Consider the following 16,154-nt stretch of genomic DNA (forward strand, 5'->3'; position numbering starts at 1 on the left):
ATCCTACACATTTTTTTTTACTTTTTAAAACAATAATTAAATAAAAATTAGTTTAATTTTTTTTAGTTGGGAGAGGAGAAAAATGATGGAGATGGGACCTTGGACAAGAAGCTGGAGGGTTGGGAGGTGGACCCTGTCTTGCCCTCACAGGACGCATGTCTGCATGGGCTTCTCTCACATTCAGTGTCACATCACCCCCTCCAGACGACACCCCTCCATACTCTTTCAGGCTGTATCAAGAATGGAATATAAAGATAAATATACAACTTTTAAAATAATTGCATTTAGCCTGGCCAACGTGGCTCAGTGGTTGAGCATCATCCCATGGACTCAGAGGTTCCAGTTCGATTCCCAGTCAAGGCACATGCCTGAGTTGTGGGCTACATGTTTCTATCTCTCTCTCTAAAAAAAAAAAAACGAACAATAAAAACATATTAAAATAATAACAATAATAATAATAATTAATAATATCAGTGGTTCTCAGTATCCTGATTTTCTATTTGATATTTTATTGAGATCTTGGTGGCGTGATTTTTAATAACTACCGATTTTAGATGACTATAGGTAACTTTCAGATATGAATTTTTCTAGTGTTTTTATTGAATAAGCTATGTGAACTAAAATTTCATATTAAAATAAAAGAACTTGGTAACATTCAACTACTTATTTAACTAAATTTTTATCTTGCTTTCTTCACTCACTGAGTTGAATATGTTTATTCATGGAATTCAGGTAGCATCATGTCCTAGGACAGCTGAATTCCTTTCTTGCAATAAACCACTGAAAAATAGCAATGGAAGCTTTTAATTTTGGAAGGATGTTATTTTATTTTATTTTTGGTGACTATTCCTGTATTTGACTTATTCATTTGTTTGCTTGTGTTTTAAACTAGGAAGCCCTTAGTGTATATAAGGAGGCAATTCAGAAAATGCCCCGGCAGTTTGCTCCCCAGAGCTTGTACAACATGATGGGTAAGTAGAACCTTCATAGTTCAATTGCTATTTCAGGGACCTGTGGAGGCATTAAAACTTGTACTTCTGTTAAATGGATTTCTAATAAGTTATAACATCGATCCAAAAAAAAAACCTTTATTCACAATTGGGTGTCACATTAAAATTTTCACATGGCACACTTGTTCTGACAAGAACAATTAAGTGCATTATCGTAGTGATTCTCAACAAATCATTCAGATCCCAGAGTGGTTGCAAGAGACTCACAAACCCTTTTAGCTCTTAAGTATTGAAAAAGATGAATAAAGTACACAGATTTTAGTGAAGTTATAAAATTCATGATAACTTTTGATCATGTTATTTTTTTAATCAGAAGATCTAAAGAAATGAACATGCTATGTATGATATAGAGACGATTTCAATGATTATAGACGTTGAGAATAACTGAGTCAATTTGTATGGTTTTCATTGAACAGGCCTTGGATCTCAGTAGGTTTTTTGAAAGTTAGTATTTTAGAGTTAAAATAGTTCTGTGGAAAATGCAAATGTGCTATTATAATTATTCCTTCTTCTGCTTTGCATAATTAGCTTAATTTTCTTCCACAAAGTATATAAGCTAGGGCATTGATTTTTCTAAGTACGAGAGGTCAAAAACTAGAATTTCTCATAAAATATCTACTTACCACCTACAATTGATTTGTGACTATAAATTGTTACCACAGCTATTTGATGGTGGACAAAACCGAAAATTGCCCATTCAGCATGTGACTCTTGGAGAGAGTCCTGAAGGTGTTTTGCTGATTGCTTAACTTTGCTGTTTCCAGACAAGAGAAGAGAAGGAGTTGCTTTTGCCCTCAAATCAAATTTTTTTTCCCTCCAGATCACAAAGTACAAACTCAGATTTTCTCTTTTGATTAAATTTGGTTTAGTTGCTTAATATTTCTGGGACTCCCTCATTATATAAAAGAAATGAGACAATGTGGTCTTTAGGATTATTTTATGCTTTTATATCTTATGATTTGAGAAATTTGATACTAGTTGTATGGCTTGAACACACACTTAAAACAGATCTTAAATTCTCCCAAACTGTAAAATACATGCCTGGCAAGGATACCCTTTCTCTTTTTTTCTAAATGACAGAAATTTTTAGAAATAGTTTAGAGACAGAAGGAGGTGTGGGTCAATAAACAGAAAATAAATATGATTTGGAAGAGGTTCATATATTCATTCTGTGTCTCCGGGACCGCTGCCCCCCATTAGCCTGTGTAGCAGTGGAATGATTTAATGCTCATATTTAAGTCATTGGATTATTTCCAGTTGTTGCTCTTGTTCTCTTTGCTATAATTACTAAAAGGTAGAATCTACCTTCATTAAATGTACTTACGCCTTTCAACTCTTATAATTTAAAATAGTGCCTTATACTATCCAGCATTTTTACCATCCGTCTACCCAGGTGAAATGCCCATTGTCCATAAAGTGTGTGCCGAGAGAGTTTAGATCGATCAGAATGAACTTTTCTCTATTAAAACTGGATGGTCATTCCTGTCCAAATGAATACTAAAAGGATCATTTTCTCCAGCCTTATCTAAAGAGGCACAATGGTGTTAGTTTATGATTTCTTAATGCGAATGTTTGGGAAGTCCGTTATTCCCAATTTCCCCCAATGATGAAATAAGATGCCTTTCTTTAAACTAGGAAGGGACTCTGAGATCCTTAGCAACAGACGGCATTAGGCATTGCTGTTGTTAATGGGATGTGTGCTATTCACTATAGTTAGTGATTTCAGAAAATTCATTCAATTATTTCATGTAAATAAATTTGATTGAAAACTCAGCTGGTACCTTGGGATCTGTCTCTCATATGGCTGTGCAGATGCTGACACACACAGGCAGTGAGAGATAAGTGTGTCCCTGGGGTTCTCGTCTAGTCCTTTGTCTTATTTTCCATTAGAGGTAGTCGCTCTGCCAAGACTCGGAAAAGCACTATAACACTTTGTGAGGGGAGAATCCCAATATCATTTTAAATTGCAGATTTCTTCCCTAATTATTATGGCTGCCTTCTGTTTAATTTTATGTGAAGGTCTGTTATCTGACCAGATTGGTAGTTTCAACTGTTTATGAAACTATAATTTTCTCAGAGAGTGAGTTCACCACCTAATCAAATGGTTGAAATCCTCTGAGTGTTTGCTTTAAGTCCTAATACATTTTGATTAGCCTCCATTTGACAAGGAAAAAAAAAAAAAAAAAAATGGCCCAGAAGATAAACTGCCTTATCAGTTCATCAGTTTCATTAGTCTGTCAGCATGTACTGATTATCCTATCAAGTTTATCAACAGGCTTGAATGTGTTTTCTAATTTTCACATTTACATATTGTTAGTGCCCTTTAGGGATCAGTGATGGATTATAATGTCTGGCTAGATTTAACCTGTAAGTATTCATTTTTCTCATGGCTTATTCATTTTCCTCTTTATGACCACTACCCACAAGCACTTGTGTGTGTGAATACAAAAATTATTTTTCTCCATCCATTTTTTTTTCTTTTATTTGGAGGTTAGGAGAAATAAAGGAACATTTGCGAAAAAATACAATCATATTTGAATATTGTTATTAACTCCATTCATTGCAGTTGCTCTTTAAAAAAACCACACAAAAAACACTAATTCTTTGCGTTTTTCCTTCCCTTGAACATTTTATGAGAAACCTATATTACTCTCTATTCTGCATGCCAGTAGTTGATTTATCCTTAACACCAAATAAGCAAGCATATTTTCCCATTTGTGTATTGCTAGGAAAAAAAGCTTTGATTAATTTGCTTCCCAATTTAAATTTTTTCCTATATTTTATTCTAAGACTATTAATTTTTACTCTGGCAGTCCATAAATAAATTTTAAAAAGCTATTTAAGAATATATTCTCATTATTCTCTTTGATTTCATAAAACCGAGATGATTGAGTAATAATAATTGAGGAGTATCATCCCATTCAAAATTATGCAAATTAAAAACATACAAATAATGGAAAGCAGATGCTAAGTATTATAAACAAAAACTAAACTTTCATCATCTAGATGGTGGTTGTAATTAGCAAAGTACGAGGATACATGACATATTTAGAGGTCAAATCACAAAATAACTGTTAAACTGCTCCTAACTAGTTGGGCGACTTTATTTCTGTGGACTTCCATTGTCACTTGAGAAAACAGATTAAATGGAGATTCAGTCTAGTGTGAAGTCTGATAGCCCAGGTTCAAATCATGGCTTTGACACTTACTGGCTGAGTGACCTTGGGCAAATTGCTTAAGTGAAGCCTCAGTTTCCCCATTTTTTTAGAAGTCTGTAATATAGTGTCTGTTTGAGAATTGATTCGGATAATAAAGGTCAAGTTATTGGATCAAATATCCAACCTAGTAAATGTTTCATAAGATTGCCTTCCATCGCAATCATTATAATTTCTGTGGGTCTTTAAGCTCCAAGTGTCAATGACTGTATTTCCCATCAAAGTCTCTGTGTATTTCCCAATGAATATTATTTCTCTATAGATAAGATTTTGTCATAGTGATGGCCTTGCAGTCACTGATTCAAGAGGGATTCTACTTAGTTCTGTCCTGTCTAGAACTGCTGTACTGCTGTATTTTCTCTTGAAGTTCATTTTCCCTTGTCTCTCAGCAACCACAGTCAAAATCATTCTTTGATCAATAACTATGTTAACCCAAACTGAAACAGCTTACTCAGTTAATGTGCATTTAACTTAATTTTATTAATAGAGTTCTCCTTCTAAATTAAAGTTGTTGTATTTAGGTTAGTTTCTTCTTTTTTACTGTCATGGCATATTTTTCTCCTAGATGCATTCAAAATTATTTTTTTATTTAGCATTCAATACAGGTCTTTATTGAATCTCAGTTCCTATTTTAGTCTCAAATTATAGGTATATTTTAGAATCACAGAGTATTGGTGATAGAAGACTTATCTTAAAATTCTCCTAACATAATCTCTTTTATTTTGCAAGATAAAAATGAACACTCAAAAAGTATATGTTCAGGATTACACGGTTCATATTAGAACCAGAAGTATAGCATCCTTACTTAAATTCAAGTTCTTTTTCAATTTAAGCCTTCTGTATTATTGAAACTGATGTTTTTAACTATGTTAATATAACTTTACCCATTTAAAAATCAGTGAAATATATATATTTCATAGATATATTTTTATTATATATATTTCATAGATATATTTTTATTATATATCTATTATGTAGATATATAACAAAAACCTCTTCATTTTAGCATAAAAGAATGACACCTACAAAATTGTGATTTCATCACAGATGCATTAAATATGCAGGGCATTATTTTTTTAGGTAGGATAATTGCTATCCATCCTCAGTTTTTCTTTTGTTTTCCTATAATTTTTTTCCTTAAAAATGTCCATTTAAACATTGCATTTGAATAATCCTACAAGATTATGGGAAACTAAATTAAGTTGTGGCTTCCAGTTACTTTTATCACCTAGGGTCCTTTCAAACCCCAAAGGTCATTTTAAGCTTATTTATTATTTAAAATAAAATTACTCTGCTTTCTCAATGCAAAGTAATTGTTGGGTTTAATTACTTAAGCAATTGAGGCCATTTCATCTGGGTAATGTATCCTGAGAACAAAGGGACACAACGTGTCACATGAAGTAAGAGAGAACCTAGAGTTACTGCTTTGTCATTGCAGTCTATAATCACTGTGTTTAGAATAATTTTTGTGTGCAAAAAAATTTTTTTAAGTCACATACCCCCCACTCAGTACAAAGGTGATGATGGTATGAAATGGAAACAGTCCGTAAGGTTCCTGATCTCAGAGAACTTTCTAGGAAATTTCACAGTTGGTCTGGAGTTTAGTGCCTTTCCGTAATAGGTAAATGCTTACAAATAAAATGGAAAGCTGTATTGCTTTAACTTTGAGAATATGTTGTCCATAACTATGTAAGCTATCTGTTTTGACTGGATCACACAAATCAAACCAAAGCAAATAAAAATCTCAAGATTTTTTTATTTCTAATTTGCATGCATATTCTTATTTTCCTAATTTTAAAAAACCTGTGCTCGTTTTGAGTAATGTGTTCTTACCTTTGGTAGAGATTACATACTTCTTCCAGGGGAATTGAGTGATAATGACCCATTGCTCTTTATTGCCATGTTTGCCTTTGTTTTGATCATATTGTTTTGATTCTCTTTTCCCTGATGATTCCTACTTTGTTTGTACTTTATACACATTCTGCTACTTTTAAAATCCCAGCTCAATATTGGAAAATATATTTTCTTACATCAGCCTGCAAATAGCAAAACTTTTACTTACATCGGTTTGAAATTGAAAAGAGTTTTCTCGTGTTCACTAATATGAAGGGAGAAATATTGATTTAATTTTGTTTCATCAAAAGAGCTCTTTAATTATGGGAGATTTCCCCAACTTTATTCAGTTACTTAGAATGGGGAAAGAACTATTGATAGGAACCAGTGAATTTATTGGAGAAATTTTTGGAGTTACAAGCTTGTTGAAGTTTTATAATTGTATCTTTTTAAGAAATAAATTGTTGAATAGAAGAGTTAAGTATTTCAAATGGCTACCAGTAGTATTTAGATGTCTTACTACTACTATTCCTTACTACTACTATTACTACCCAGATAAGAAGAATTGACAAATGAGATGTCAAACATACTTCTTGAAAACAATATGAAAAATTCTGACTTGTAAATTTGTCCTAACTTTACTTGAAGTATGTGCACTATATGCTGAGTTTAGTTGGTAGAATGGCTATAAAAGAAGTTATTTTTCAGCATTCTAGATAGGTGGGGTTTTTTCTAGCCTGAATTTTTTTTTTTTATCCTCACCCGAGGACATTTTTCCAGTTTTTGTTCAGATAGAGTAGGAGGGAGAGAGAGAGAGAGAAACATTTACGTGAAAGGGACACATCGAGTGGCTGCCACCCGCACGACCAACCAGGGCCGGGACAAAGTGCAACCGAGGTACATGCCCTTAGCGGGAACCGAACCCGGGTCTCTCTGGACTGCAGGCCAACGCTCTAACTGCTGAGCCAAACTGGCCAGGGCTAGCCTGAATTCTTTATTTTTGTTGATCTCTCTCTCTCTGTCTCTCTGTGTGTGTATGTGTGTGCACGCGTGCACGCGCGTGCCTCACCTAGTTCCAGAATATATTTAGAGTAGAGATAGAGTAAATTTTTGACCTGATGCTTTATCAGTGGTTCTCAACCTTCCTAATGCTGCCACCCTTTAAGCAGTTCCTCATGTTGTGGTGACCCCCACCCATAAAATTATTTTTGTTGCTACCTCATAACTGTAATTTTGCTACTGTTATGTCTTAAGCGACCCCTGTGAAAGGGTTGTTCAACCCCCACAGGGGTCACAACCCGCAGGTTGAGAACCGCTGCTTTACATTCTTAATGTTTTCTTCAGTGACTGGGTGTGGATCGCTTGAGGCGCTTAGCATGCCGACTGTGAAAGACATGGTTTTTAACTCTGTGAGATTTGAACTTCACATCTTTCAAGCATGGAAGCATTAACACTCCAGTAGTGTTAAGCTTTTTATACCCACCTGCTTCCTCTCTTCTGAGTTCTGGTGATTTTTCTATAATTGTTTCTACTGGCACTCATGAAAATCAGTGCGTCAGTCCTGTGAACATGAGTATGACCATAGAACTGGATTAGCCATTGATCTCTATACCTCCAGAAAGAATATTAATTTCTAATTCTTAATGTAAATCTATTTCTATCACTTTCATATATTCATAGTCAGAAAGGACAAGACCAGGAGACCAGTGTTAGGTGTATAGTTTAACATTCCAGAGAAGTGAAATGTAATTTTGAGTGATTTGAGAAGTTCACTTTATAAGATGTGGAGCCAACAAGATAAGGAAATCATGAATTTGGGGCTGTATAGCAAAAAGAATAAATATATAAAATGTATGTACAAAATCTATAAAATTTTATTCTAAACATTCATTTCTCCTTATAAAACTTCAGTGGTTCAATTTTTCTTTTGACTATTCATGCCTGATATAAATTCAACATTATGTGCCATAGTTACAGACATTAATTTGCTAGGCATTAGCCTATACACTACAAAGGTCAGCATCCAGTTCAGCTGCATTAAATAGGTAATATATTTCATTTAAAGTTTCAATTAAACCCAGGGCCTGAAGATATATGGTCCCTGTGGGGAGTTTGAACACTTTCATGCCAATAGTAGAGTTGCCCAAGGATCATGCTTAGGTCTAGTGTCACTTGCTTTCCTGGAAATATGATATGAGACAGTTGATTATATTTCATTGCTATTAAAACCACATAAGCCCACCTGTTACATTAATTCTTACTTTGGCTGGTTTAGTGGTAAAGGAAAACACTGAAGCTTAAAAACTTTATTTTTAAATTGAGTTATAAGGAAATGAATACTCTAAAATTTTACCTAATTATATCTTTCTTATTCTCTGATTTCCAAATAGTTTCAATACGTTCTGCTTAAAACTTTTGTTTTCTGAGGCTTCGATAGAAATAAATAATAATTTTTAAAAGTATACACTTGACACTTTCATTGAGCAGCACCCAGGGAATGAATCTTTTACTGAACAGTTAATACAGGTTGGGGTGTTCCCATAAGTTGAGGTAATATAATGTTATACTTGGGAATTTCAATAACTAGTTTTCAAAATCTGGTGTTCTTAAAAAAATGCCAATTTTGGTGACTAAATGAAATGGAAATAATCAGGAGGGAGAAGGCAGTTTTGTAAGAAGGGTCTAATCTTGAAAATCAATGTAACAAAAATAACTTATTGATCATATTTAGAACAGGCAAGTAATAAAAATTAAATATAGTTTAGTGTTAAATCTGTTTAACTGTAGGTACTTTATGTGTGTATTTATGTTTGTTTTTTCTAGTAGGTAGAGAAAGGTTGTTTTCTACATAAAAATCTCATTTAACTCCCCTAATGAGCTATTATTTAGTTTTAGTTATATCTACTGATAGAAACTATTACTATACTAAAATTGAATAAAAAGTTACAATAGAACATGTAAAATTTTGTTCCAGAATGTAAGTCTTTTTTTGCCCACATGTTAATTATGGGCATGTATTTTTTTTGAACTGTCATAGAATCTTATTTTAAAGTGTTCATTAAATGAACTTAATTAGCCTTATTGTAAAAATTATAGTATAAAATAAATTATTCATTGCATATTATACAGACATATTGCTTGATTCCAAAATACATATGAAATGTATTCATAAGAACATGTATATAAAACTGAAAATGCTTATACTCTTTTGACATTTTTCTAAAATATTCAAATCCTATTTCTCTGAATACTATTATTTTCATTAATTTTTTCCAGGCTAGTAGAATATTTACTTATTCTTTTCTCTGGTATAAAACTTTTAAAAATTAAACACAATTGAGCACTTTCTTGATATTTCTAGTATTCTTAATTTTATGTTATATTATGCCATGTCTTTTACTCCTTTGCAATTTTGTCTTTTTTTATTTTATTTTATTCCTTATTGAGTTTAGAGAAGGAGAGAGAAACATCAATTTTGTTGTTCCAGTTGTTTATGCATTCATTGGATGATGCTTATATGTGCCCTGACCAGGGATCAAACCCGCAACCTTGGTGTATCGGGATGAGACTCGATCCAGTTGAGCTACGTGGCCAGGCCCCTTGTAAATCTCTTGAGGGCAGTATTATATTTTGGGGGAGGGGATCATTACCTCCTCCAACATACACAGGAACATACCCTCCCCCTCAAACCCTCACTGCTCAACACACTCAACACACACACACACACACACACACACACACAGACTCCCTTTTCTTTTTTGGAAAATGCTGAGCATTTAATAGGATTGACTCCAACATTGGTAGATTGATTATTTTCAGTGATTTATTTCCTTGAAAACATAAAGGGAAGTGATTAGCCCAGAGAACTTCAGGATCCCCATTTGTAAGTAGAGAAACATTGACACAGAATCCTGGCATATTTCCAAGTTAAATTTTGATGGCACATCAGATGTTTCCTGTATATAACCTCACACCAGAAGTTAGGAACCTTTTTAACTTTCACCGGAGTTTAACCCCTTTCTTCATGTGTTTTACTTAATGAAACATGCATTTGTTTTTGTTTCATTTTTTTTTTTTTCTCTTGCATTTCCTCTTTTTGGTTTAAAACTATTCTTTCAGGCTTCAAGATTTCCCTTAAGTTTAGTGCTAGTGGACTTGGTGAAGAATTAAATATTGATCCTTTTCATAACCCTCCTTAATTTTAAGAGTTGGATCATATTTCATTTTGCTTCCAACCCTTTAACTCCATGGAAATAGTTATAATTATTGAAGTCCGTCATCAGATACTAAATAACCTCTCTTATTTCTATAATCATTTAAAATTCTTTCTTTATCTTTTCACTCTGGACATTAGCTATTAAGCATTTTCCATCAGAACTAATGTATCTAAGGCAGCTGAACTGTGCTATTTTTATAAAGATAAGATAAGGATGTAAATATAAGAGATTCACAAAATTTGACAGCCAATAGTTAAAGCAAGTTTATGGCGTAAATAAATAAATAAAGCCAGACGTCCTGATGTTTCTGTTTTAATGCTAATGCTGTGAAGTAAAAAGCGAGAATTAAAATCACAGCAAGTTAAACTCCTGGTCTAATAGACACCTGATGTCATATGGTTCTAACAGACTGCAGATTCGGGAAAAGCATAGTTGATAAATATGTAACATCTAAATCCATGTTGATACATAATGTGATCAAATATTTATCAAAACTTTTTCCAGCCAGAGGCTTCGGAACTTGGGTTGGAGAAGAGATAAAGAGATGAAGGGTTTTGTGTCTGGTTCTACACATCTCAGTCTAGTTTGAAATTAGGAAGCTTATAATTGGTGATGTGGGTCCTACACGTACAATAACAATGTTGGGGCAGGAGTGGGGGTTGTACAAATGAAGAATTGAGTACTAATCTTGAAAAAGGGAATTCAATTTTAAAAAGATTTTCTTCTTAAATTGACTAATAGCTTATAATTTAATAGCTGTAAACATTTCAAGAAGAATTTTGTAAACAATTTGACAAAATGATTCCAAAGTTCATCTGATAGACTTAATAGGAAAATAGAACAATGGTGATTTAGAGAAGGATAATGGGACACATTTGCTCTACTCAATATTAAACTGTTAGAAAAAGCTACAGCAATTAGAGTAGTGTTGTATAAAAACAGAAAACCAGACCAGGACGACAGAAGGGATAACCTAGAAACATATCCCCCCCCCTTCAAAATTTTTTTTTAATCATTACCCAAGGATATTTTTCCATTTATTTTCAGACAGAGTAGGAGGGAAAGACAGACGGACAGACAGACAGACAGACAGATGGAGAGAAACATCGATGTGAGAGAGACACAGCGATTGGTTGCCTCCCGCACAACCCCAGCCAGGGCCAGAACCCAACTGCAACTGGAATTGAACCTGCGACTCTGGTCCATGGGCTGATGCTCTAACCACTGAAACTAAATGGCCAGGGAGAAACACATCAAAATAATACTTTTTTTGTAGGTAGTAAATGTGGAATTAAATATTGGTGAGGGAATATTTGTAAAAGTTGCTTGTAAAAGTTGATCTGGGATAATTGATTAAATGTTTGTGAAGAATAAAATCAAATACTTGCCTCACACCATATGGCAAAATATATTTCCTATGGAATATGTAGCCAGTTTTAGTAATAAAACTATATAATTAGGAGAGAATATATGACCCTATGATGGAGAACTATTTTTGTGTGCATAAAACAGTGATAAAGCTACAAAGGAAAAGTCAACTTGATTTGCATATATAAAAATAAAAGTCTGAAGTAAAAAACTGTTTTAACCATCTTTTGCAATACCATAAAGGAAAGACAAATATCAAAATTCAAAAGTGGCTTAAAACTATTAAACAATCGCTTGAAAATATTCAGGGATAAAATTTTGTGGAAAAAATTTTTATTAATAATTAAAATAAAAAATTGAAATGAAGACATTTTTTCCTTTTTCAGTGGATGTTTTAAAAAGCATTAGAATCTTACTTTGATGAAGCCTTAGAAAAAAGTTGTCCTCATATTCTACTTATAAAAGTGAAGTTGGTACAGTATTTTGGTGCTCTTGCTAATACTTTTTAGTTCAAGAATTCCACTATTATATATGTATTCTAAGGTAATAATAAGAGATATGTAAATAAAAGGAGATTAACAGGATGGTAATTGCTGAAGTTGGTACAGCACCTACATAAAATTTGGGAGGAGATTTTTTTTTTTTAAATAAAATCTAAATATTGATGTCGAATGAGAATGGAATTTTGGGAAAAAAAATCATCACATTTTTATTTAATATAGGAAAATACTAAAAGGAACCTAAATACTTATTAAAATTACCAAATACTTTATTAGTTTATAAAATTGTTTTTATTTTTTTTTTGGTATGTAAAATAAATTCTGGAAAATTCCAAAATTTATGTTTCTATTTATGAGTGATGGAATTTATTCAATTTCATAAAATTGTGATCTTTTGGACTTTCTGTAATGAGCAGATATGGTGAGATAGCAAAGATATAAATATTTAAGAATTTTTAAAAGGAAATATCAAGACTTTATCAGTATGTAGTCAATCTTGAATAGATTACATAGAAAAATCCATTAGAGGAGAAAAAATGGTGGCGGAGTGAATGGAGCTACACAGACCATCTCCCAGGACCAAACTGGATTTACAACGAAAATAAAGGCAAATCGTCAGAAAGGGGCAACCAAAAGACACCTTGGAGGACCACATAACCAGGGACACCGACTCAATCCTGGTAGGCTTGCGAGGACGTGAGAGGGGGCTGGGAGCCCACGGTCCGCAGTGGCCTGGGTGGGGACCAGGGGCTCCATGGGAAGTTGCTGCTGCTGCTTCGGCTGCGACCCCGCCTGAGTCCTGCGAACTCTGCTGCCTGCTAAGACCACGGCTGGTGCCGCATGGACTGGCACGGACTGGCTGCGACCAGGGGACTCCGCGGGACGCTGCTACCGTGGCTGCGTCCTGCGAACTCTGCGTGCTAAGCCCTCGGCTGGTGCCGCACGGACTTGCTGGGACCAGGGGACTCTGCTGGAAGCTGCTGCCACCTCGGCAGTGTCCCGCTACCGGGGCACAGTCCTGGGGTTTCTGCTGAGTGCAACGCCCTCGGCTGGTGCCACAGCCACGGCAGCCCTTGGCTGGAAGCAGCGCCCTCGGGTTAACTACGCAGAGTCTAGACAGAGGCTAAATTGGCAGCAGCCACTCACCTTGAGCTCCTGCAGAGGAAGGCAGACTGGACTGAAACTCTGTGGGGATACTCGGTTTTTGGAGGTGCTAAGAGCTTTTGCTAAGTGCAGCCACGCAGGACTGTGGTCATTTTGCTCCTTCCCAGGGCCCTGGGGAGAGGCAGAGGCCCCTCCCTTAGAGATTCAACCCCACCTGGTGGCCACTGAAATGCTAATTGAGTCCCATTAACAACCAGCAGCTGCCCCACCCTCAGGAAATCCTCTTACACTGAGCACCTGAGGGAGTTTTTCAGGCAACTCAGAAACCAAGGGTCTTCAGGTGACCTCTACTAATAGCCTCCAGACAAAAAAAGCTAGAGGATAACTACCATTCCCTGGGCTAGCAACACTAACCAGAAAAGCTAAGATTTGACGGTGGTGTTTAAAGTGGGTCCTCCCTGGCTCATCCAAACCCAGGAGAGGGAGCCACAAAGAGCAGAATACCCACACCCACAGGGAAAATCTGGCAGACTCCAAAGCCCACTGTGATAGCCAAAATGGTGAAAAACAGAAACAAAAGCCAAATGAAAGAACAAGATACCTCTATGGAAGATGAGATAAATGAGGTGCAGTTAAGCAAGTTAACTAGAACTAGAATTTAGAGCCATGATGTTGAGGAAGCTCAACAGCATGTGTAAGGATATGAGCACCACGAGTAAAGACATAGAAATGTTGGAAATCAACCAGTTGGAAATTAAAAACCAACAGGAATAAATGAAGAATGACATATCAGGAATGAAAAACACATTGGAAGGTCTAAAAAGCAGAGTAGGGGAAGCTGAGGACCGGATCAGTGAATTAGAAGACAGGCTAGAAAAAATCAACCAATCAAAAAACCAAAAGGAAAAAAAAAACGATTAAAAAACAGGAAGACAGCTTAAGAGAACTGTGGGACAACTGAAAACGGAATAATATTCACATCATAGGAGTCCCTGAAGAAGAAGAAAATAAGCAAGGGTTAGAGAATATATTCAAAGAAATAGTGACAGAAAACTTCCCTAATTTGGTGAAGGAAGAAGGCATTCAAGTTCAAGAAGCACAGAGAGCCCCAAGTAAGAAGAACACAAACAGGCCCACACCAACACACATAGTAATCAAACTGCCAAAAATTCAAGACAAAGAGAGAATCCTAAAAGCAGCAAGAGATAAGCAATGGGTTACCTACAAAGGAAACCCCATAAAGCTCTCAGCTGACTTCTCACAAGAAACACTACAGGCCAGAAGGGAGTGGCATGAAGTAATCAAGGTCATGAAAAACAAGGATCTGAATCCAAGACTACTCTACCCAGCAAGGCTATCATTCAGAATAGAAGATCAAATAAAGAGCTTCCCAGACAAAAAAGGCTAAGGGAATACATTAGCACCAAACCAGCACTGCAAGAAATGTTAAAAGGACTGCTGTAATTACCAGGAGAAATGGGAAGAAAAATAGAACCACACTAAACAAAAATGGCAATAAATAAGTACATATCAATAACCACCTTAAATGTAAATGGACTGAATGCTCCCATAAAAAGACACAGAGTAGCTGACTGGATAAGAAAGCATGACTCATCTATATGTTGTTTACAAGAGACCCACCTCCCAACAAAAGACTCACATAGGTTGAAAGTGAAGGGATGGAAAAAAATCTTCCAAGCAAACGGAAAAGAAAAAAAAGCTGGGGTAGCAATACTCATATCTGATAAAATAGATTTCAGAATGAAGGCCATAATTAGAGACAAAGAAGGCCACTACATTATATTGAAAGGATCTATCCAACAGGAAGATATAACCTTTATAAGCATATATGCACCCAATATAGGAGCACCAAAATATATTAAAAAACTTCTGGAGGACTTCAAAGGAGAAATCGATAGCAATACAATCATAGCAGGGGACTTCAATACCCCGCTGACATCACTGGATAGATTGTCTAGACAAAAAATTAGCAAGGAAACAGATACTCTAAATGGAGCACTAGACCAAATGGATTTAATAGATATCTACAGAGAACTACACCCCAAAGCTACAGAATTCACCTTCTTCTCAAGTGCACATGGGATATTCTCAAAGATAGACCACATGTTAGGGCACAAACTAAGTCTCTGCAAGTTCAAGAAGATTGAAATTATATCAAGCATCTTCTCAGACCACAATGGTATGAAACTAGAAATCAATTGCAAGAAGAACATACAAAGACATTTGAACACATGGAAGCTAAATAGCATGTTATTAAACAATGAATGGGTCACCGAGGAGATCAAGGAAGAAATCAAAAACTTCCTGGAAACCAATGAAAATGAAAACACAACAACACAAAATCTATGGGATGCAGCGAAAGCAGTTCTGAGAGGGAAGTTCATAGCACTACAGGCCTACCTCAAAAAAGAAGAAAAATTTCTAATAGACTATCTAACCTCACAACTTAAAGAACTAGAGAGCAAACAAAACGAAAACCCCAGAGCAAGTAGAAGGAAGGAAATACAGTGATACCTCGGTTCTCGAACATAATTCGTTCCAGGAGGACGGTCGAGAACCGAATTGTTCGAGAACTGAAGCAATGAAACCCAATAGGAAAGCGTGACTCCACAAAGCGTGACTCTCTCTCTGCACTCACACTGATGACGCAAGCAAGGCGCGCTGGGCCGAATGAACGCCATTCGGCTCAACTCGGCTCATCTCGGAAGTTCGAGTTCCAAATATTTGTTCGGATTCCGAGACAAAAGTTTCTCGAATCTCCTGGTCGAATACCGATTTGGTCGAAAACCGAGGCGTTCGAGAACCGAGGTATCACTGTAGTAAAGATCAGAACAGAAATAAATGAAGTAGAGACCAAAAAAAAGCAATTCAAAGGATCAATGAAAC

The 16,154-nt window shown here is 35.5% G+C and overlaps 1 protein-coding gene across 2 annotated transcripts in view; it reads left to right on the forward strand.

Moving 5' to 3' along the window:
- TMTC2 (transmembrane O-mannosyltransferase targeting cadherins 2) overlaps window positions 1-16,154 on the forward strand; it is a 413,338-nt gene that overhangs the window by 272,718 nt on the left and 124,466 nt on the right. For both annotated transcript variants that reach the window (XM_036251426.1, XM_036251427.1), the window contains one exon: window positions 893-971. In XM_036251426.1, the coding sequence (XP_036107319.1) occupies window positions 893-971 (79 nt within the window). The remainder of the gene's footprint in view (window positions 1-892; window positions 972-16,154) is intronic.

This window comes from Molossus molossus, unplaced genomic scaffold, assembly GCF_014108415.1.
Source record: "Molossus molossus isolate mMolMol1 unplaced genomic scaffold, mMolMol1.p scaffold_m16_p_10, whole genome shotgun sequence".
NCBI lineage: Eukaryota > Metazoa > Chordata > Mammalia > Chiroptera > Molossidae > Molossus > Molossus molossus.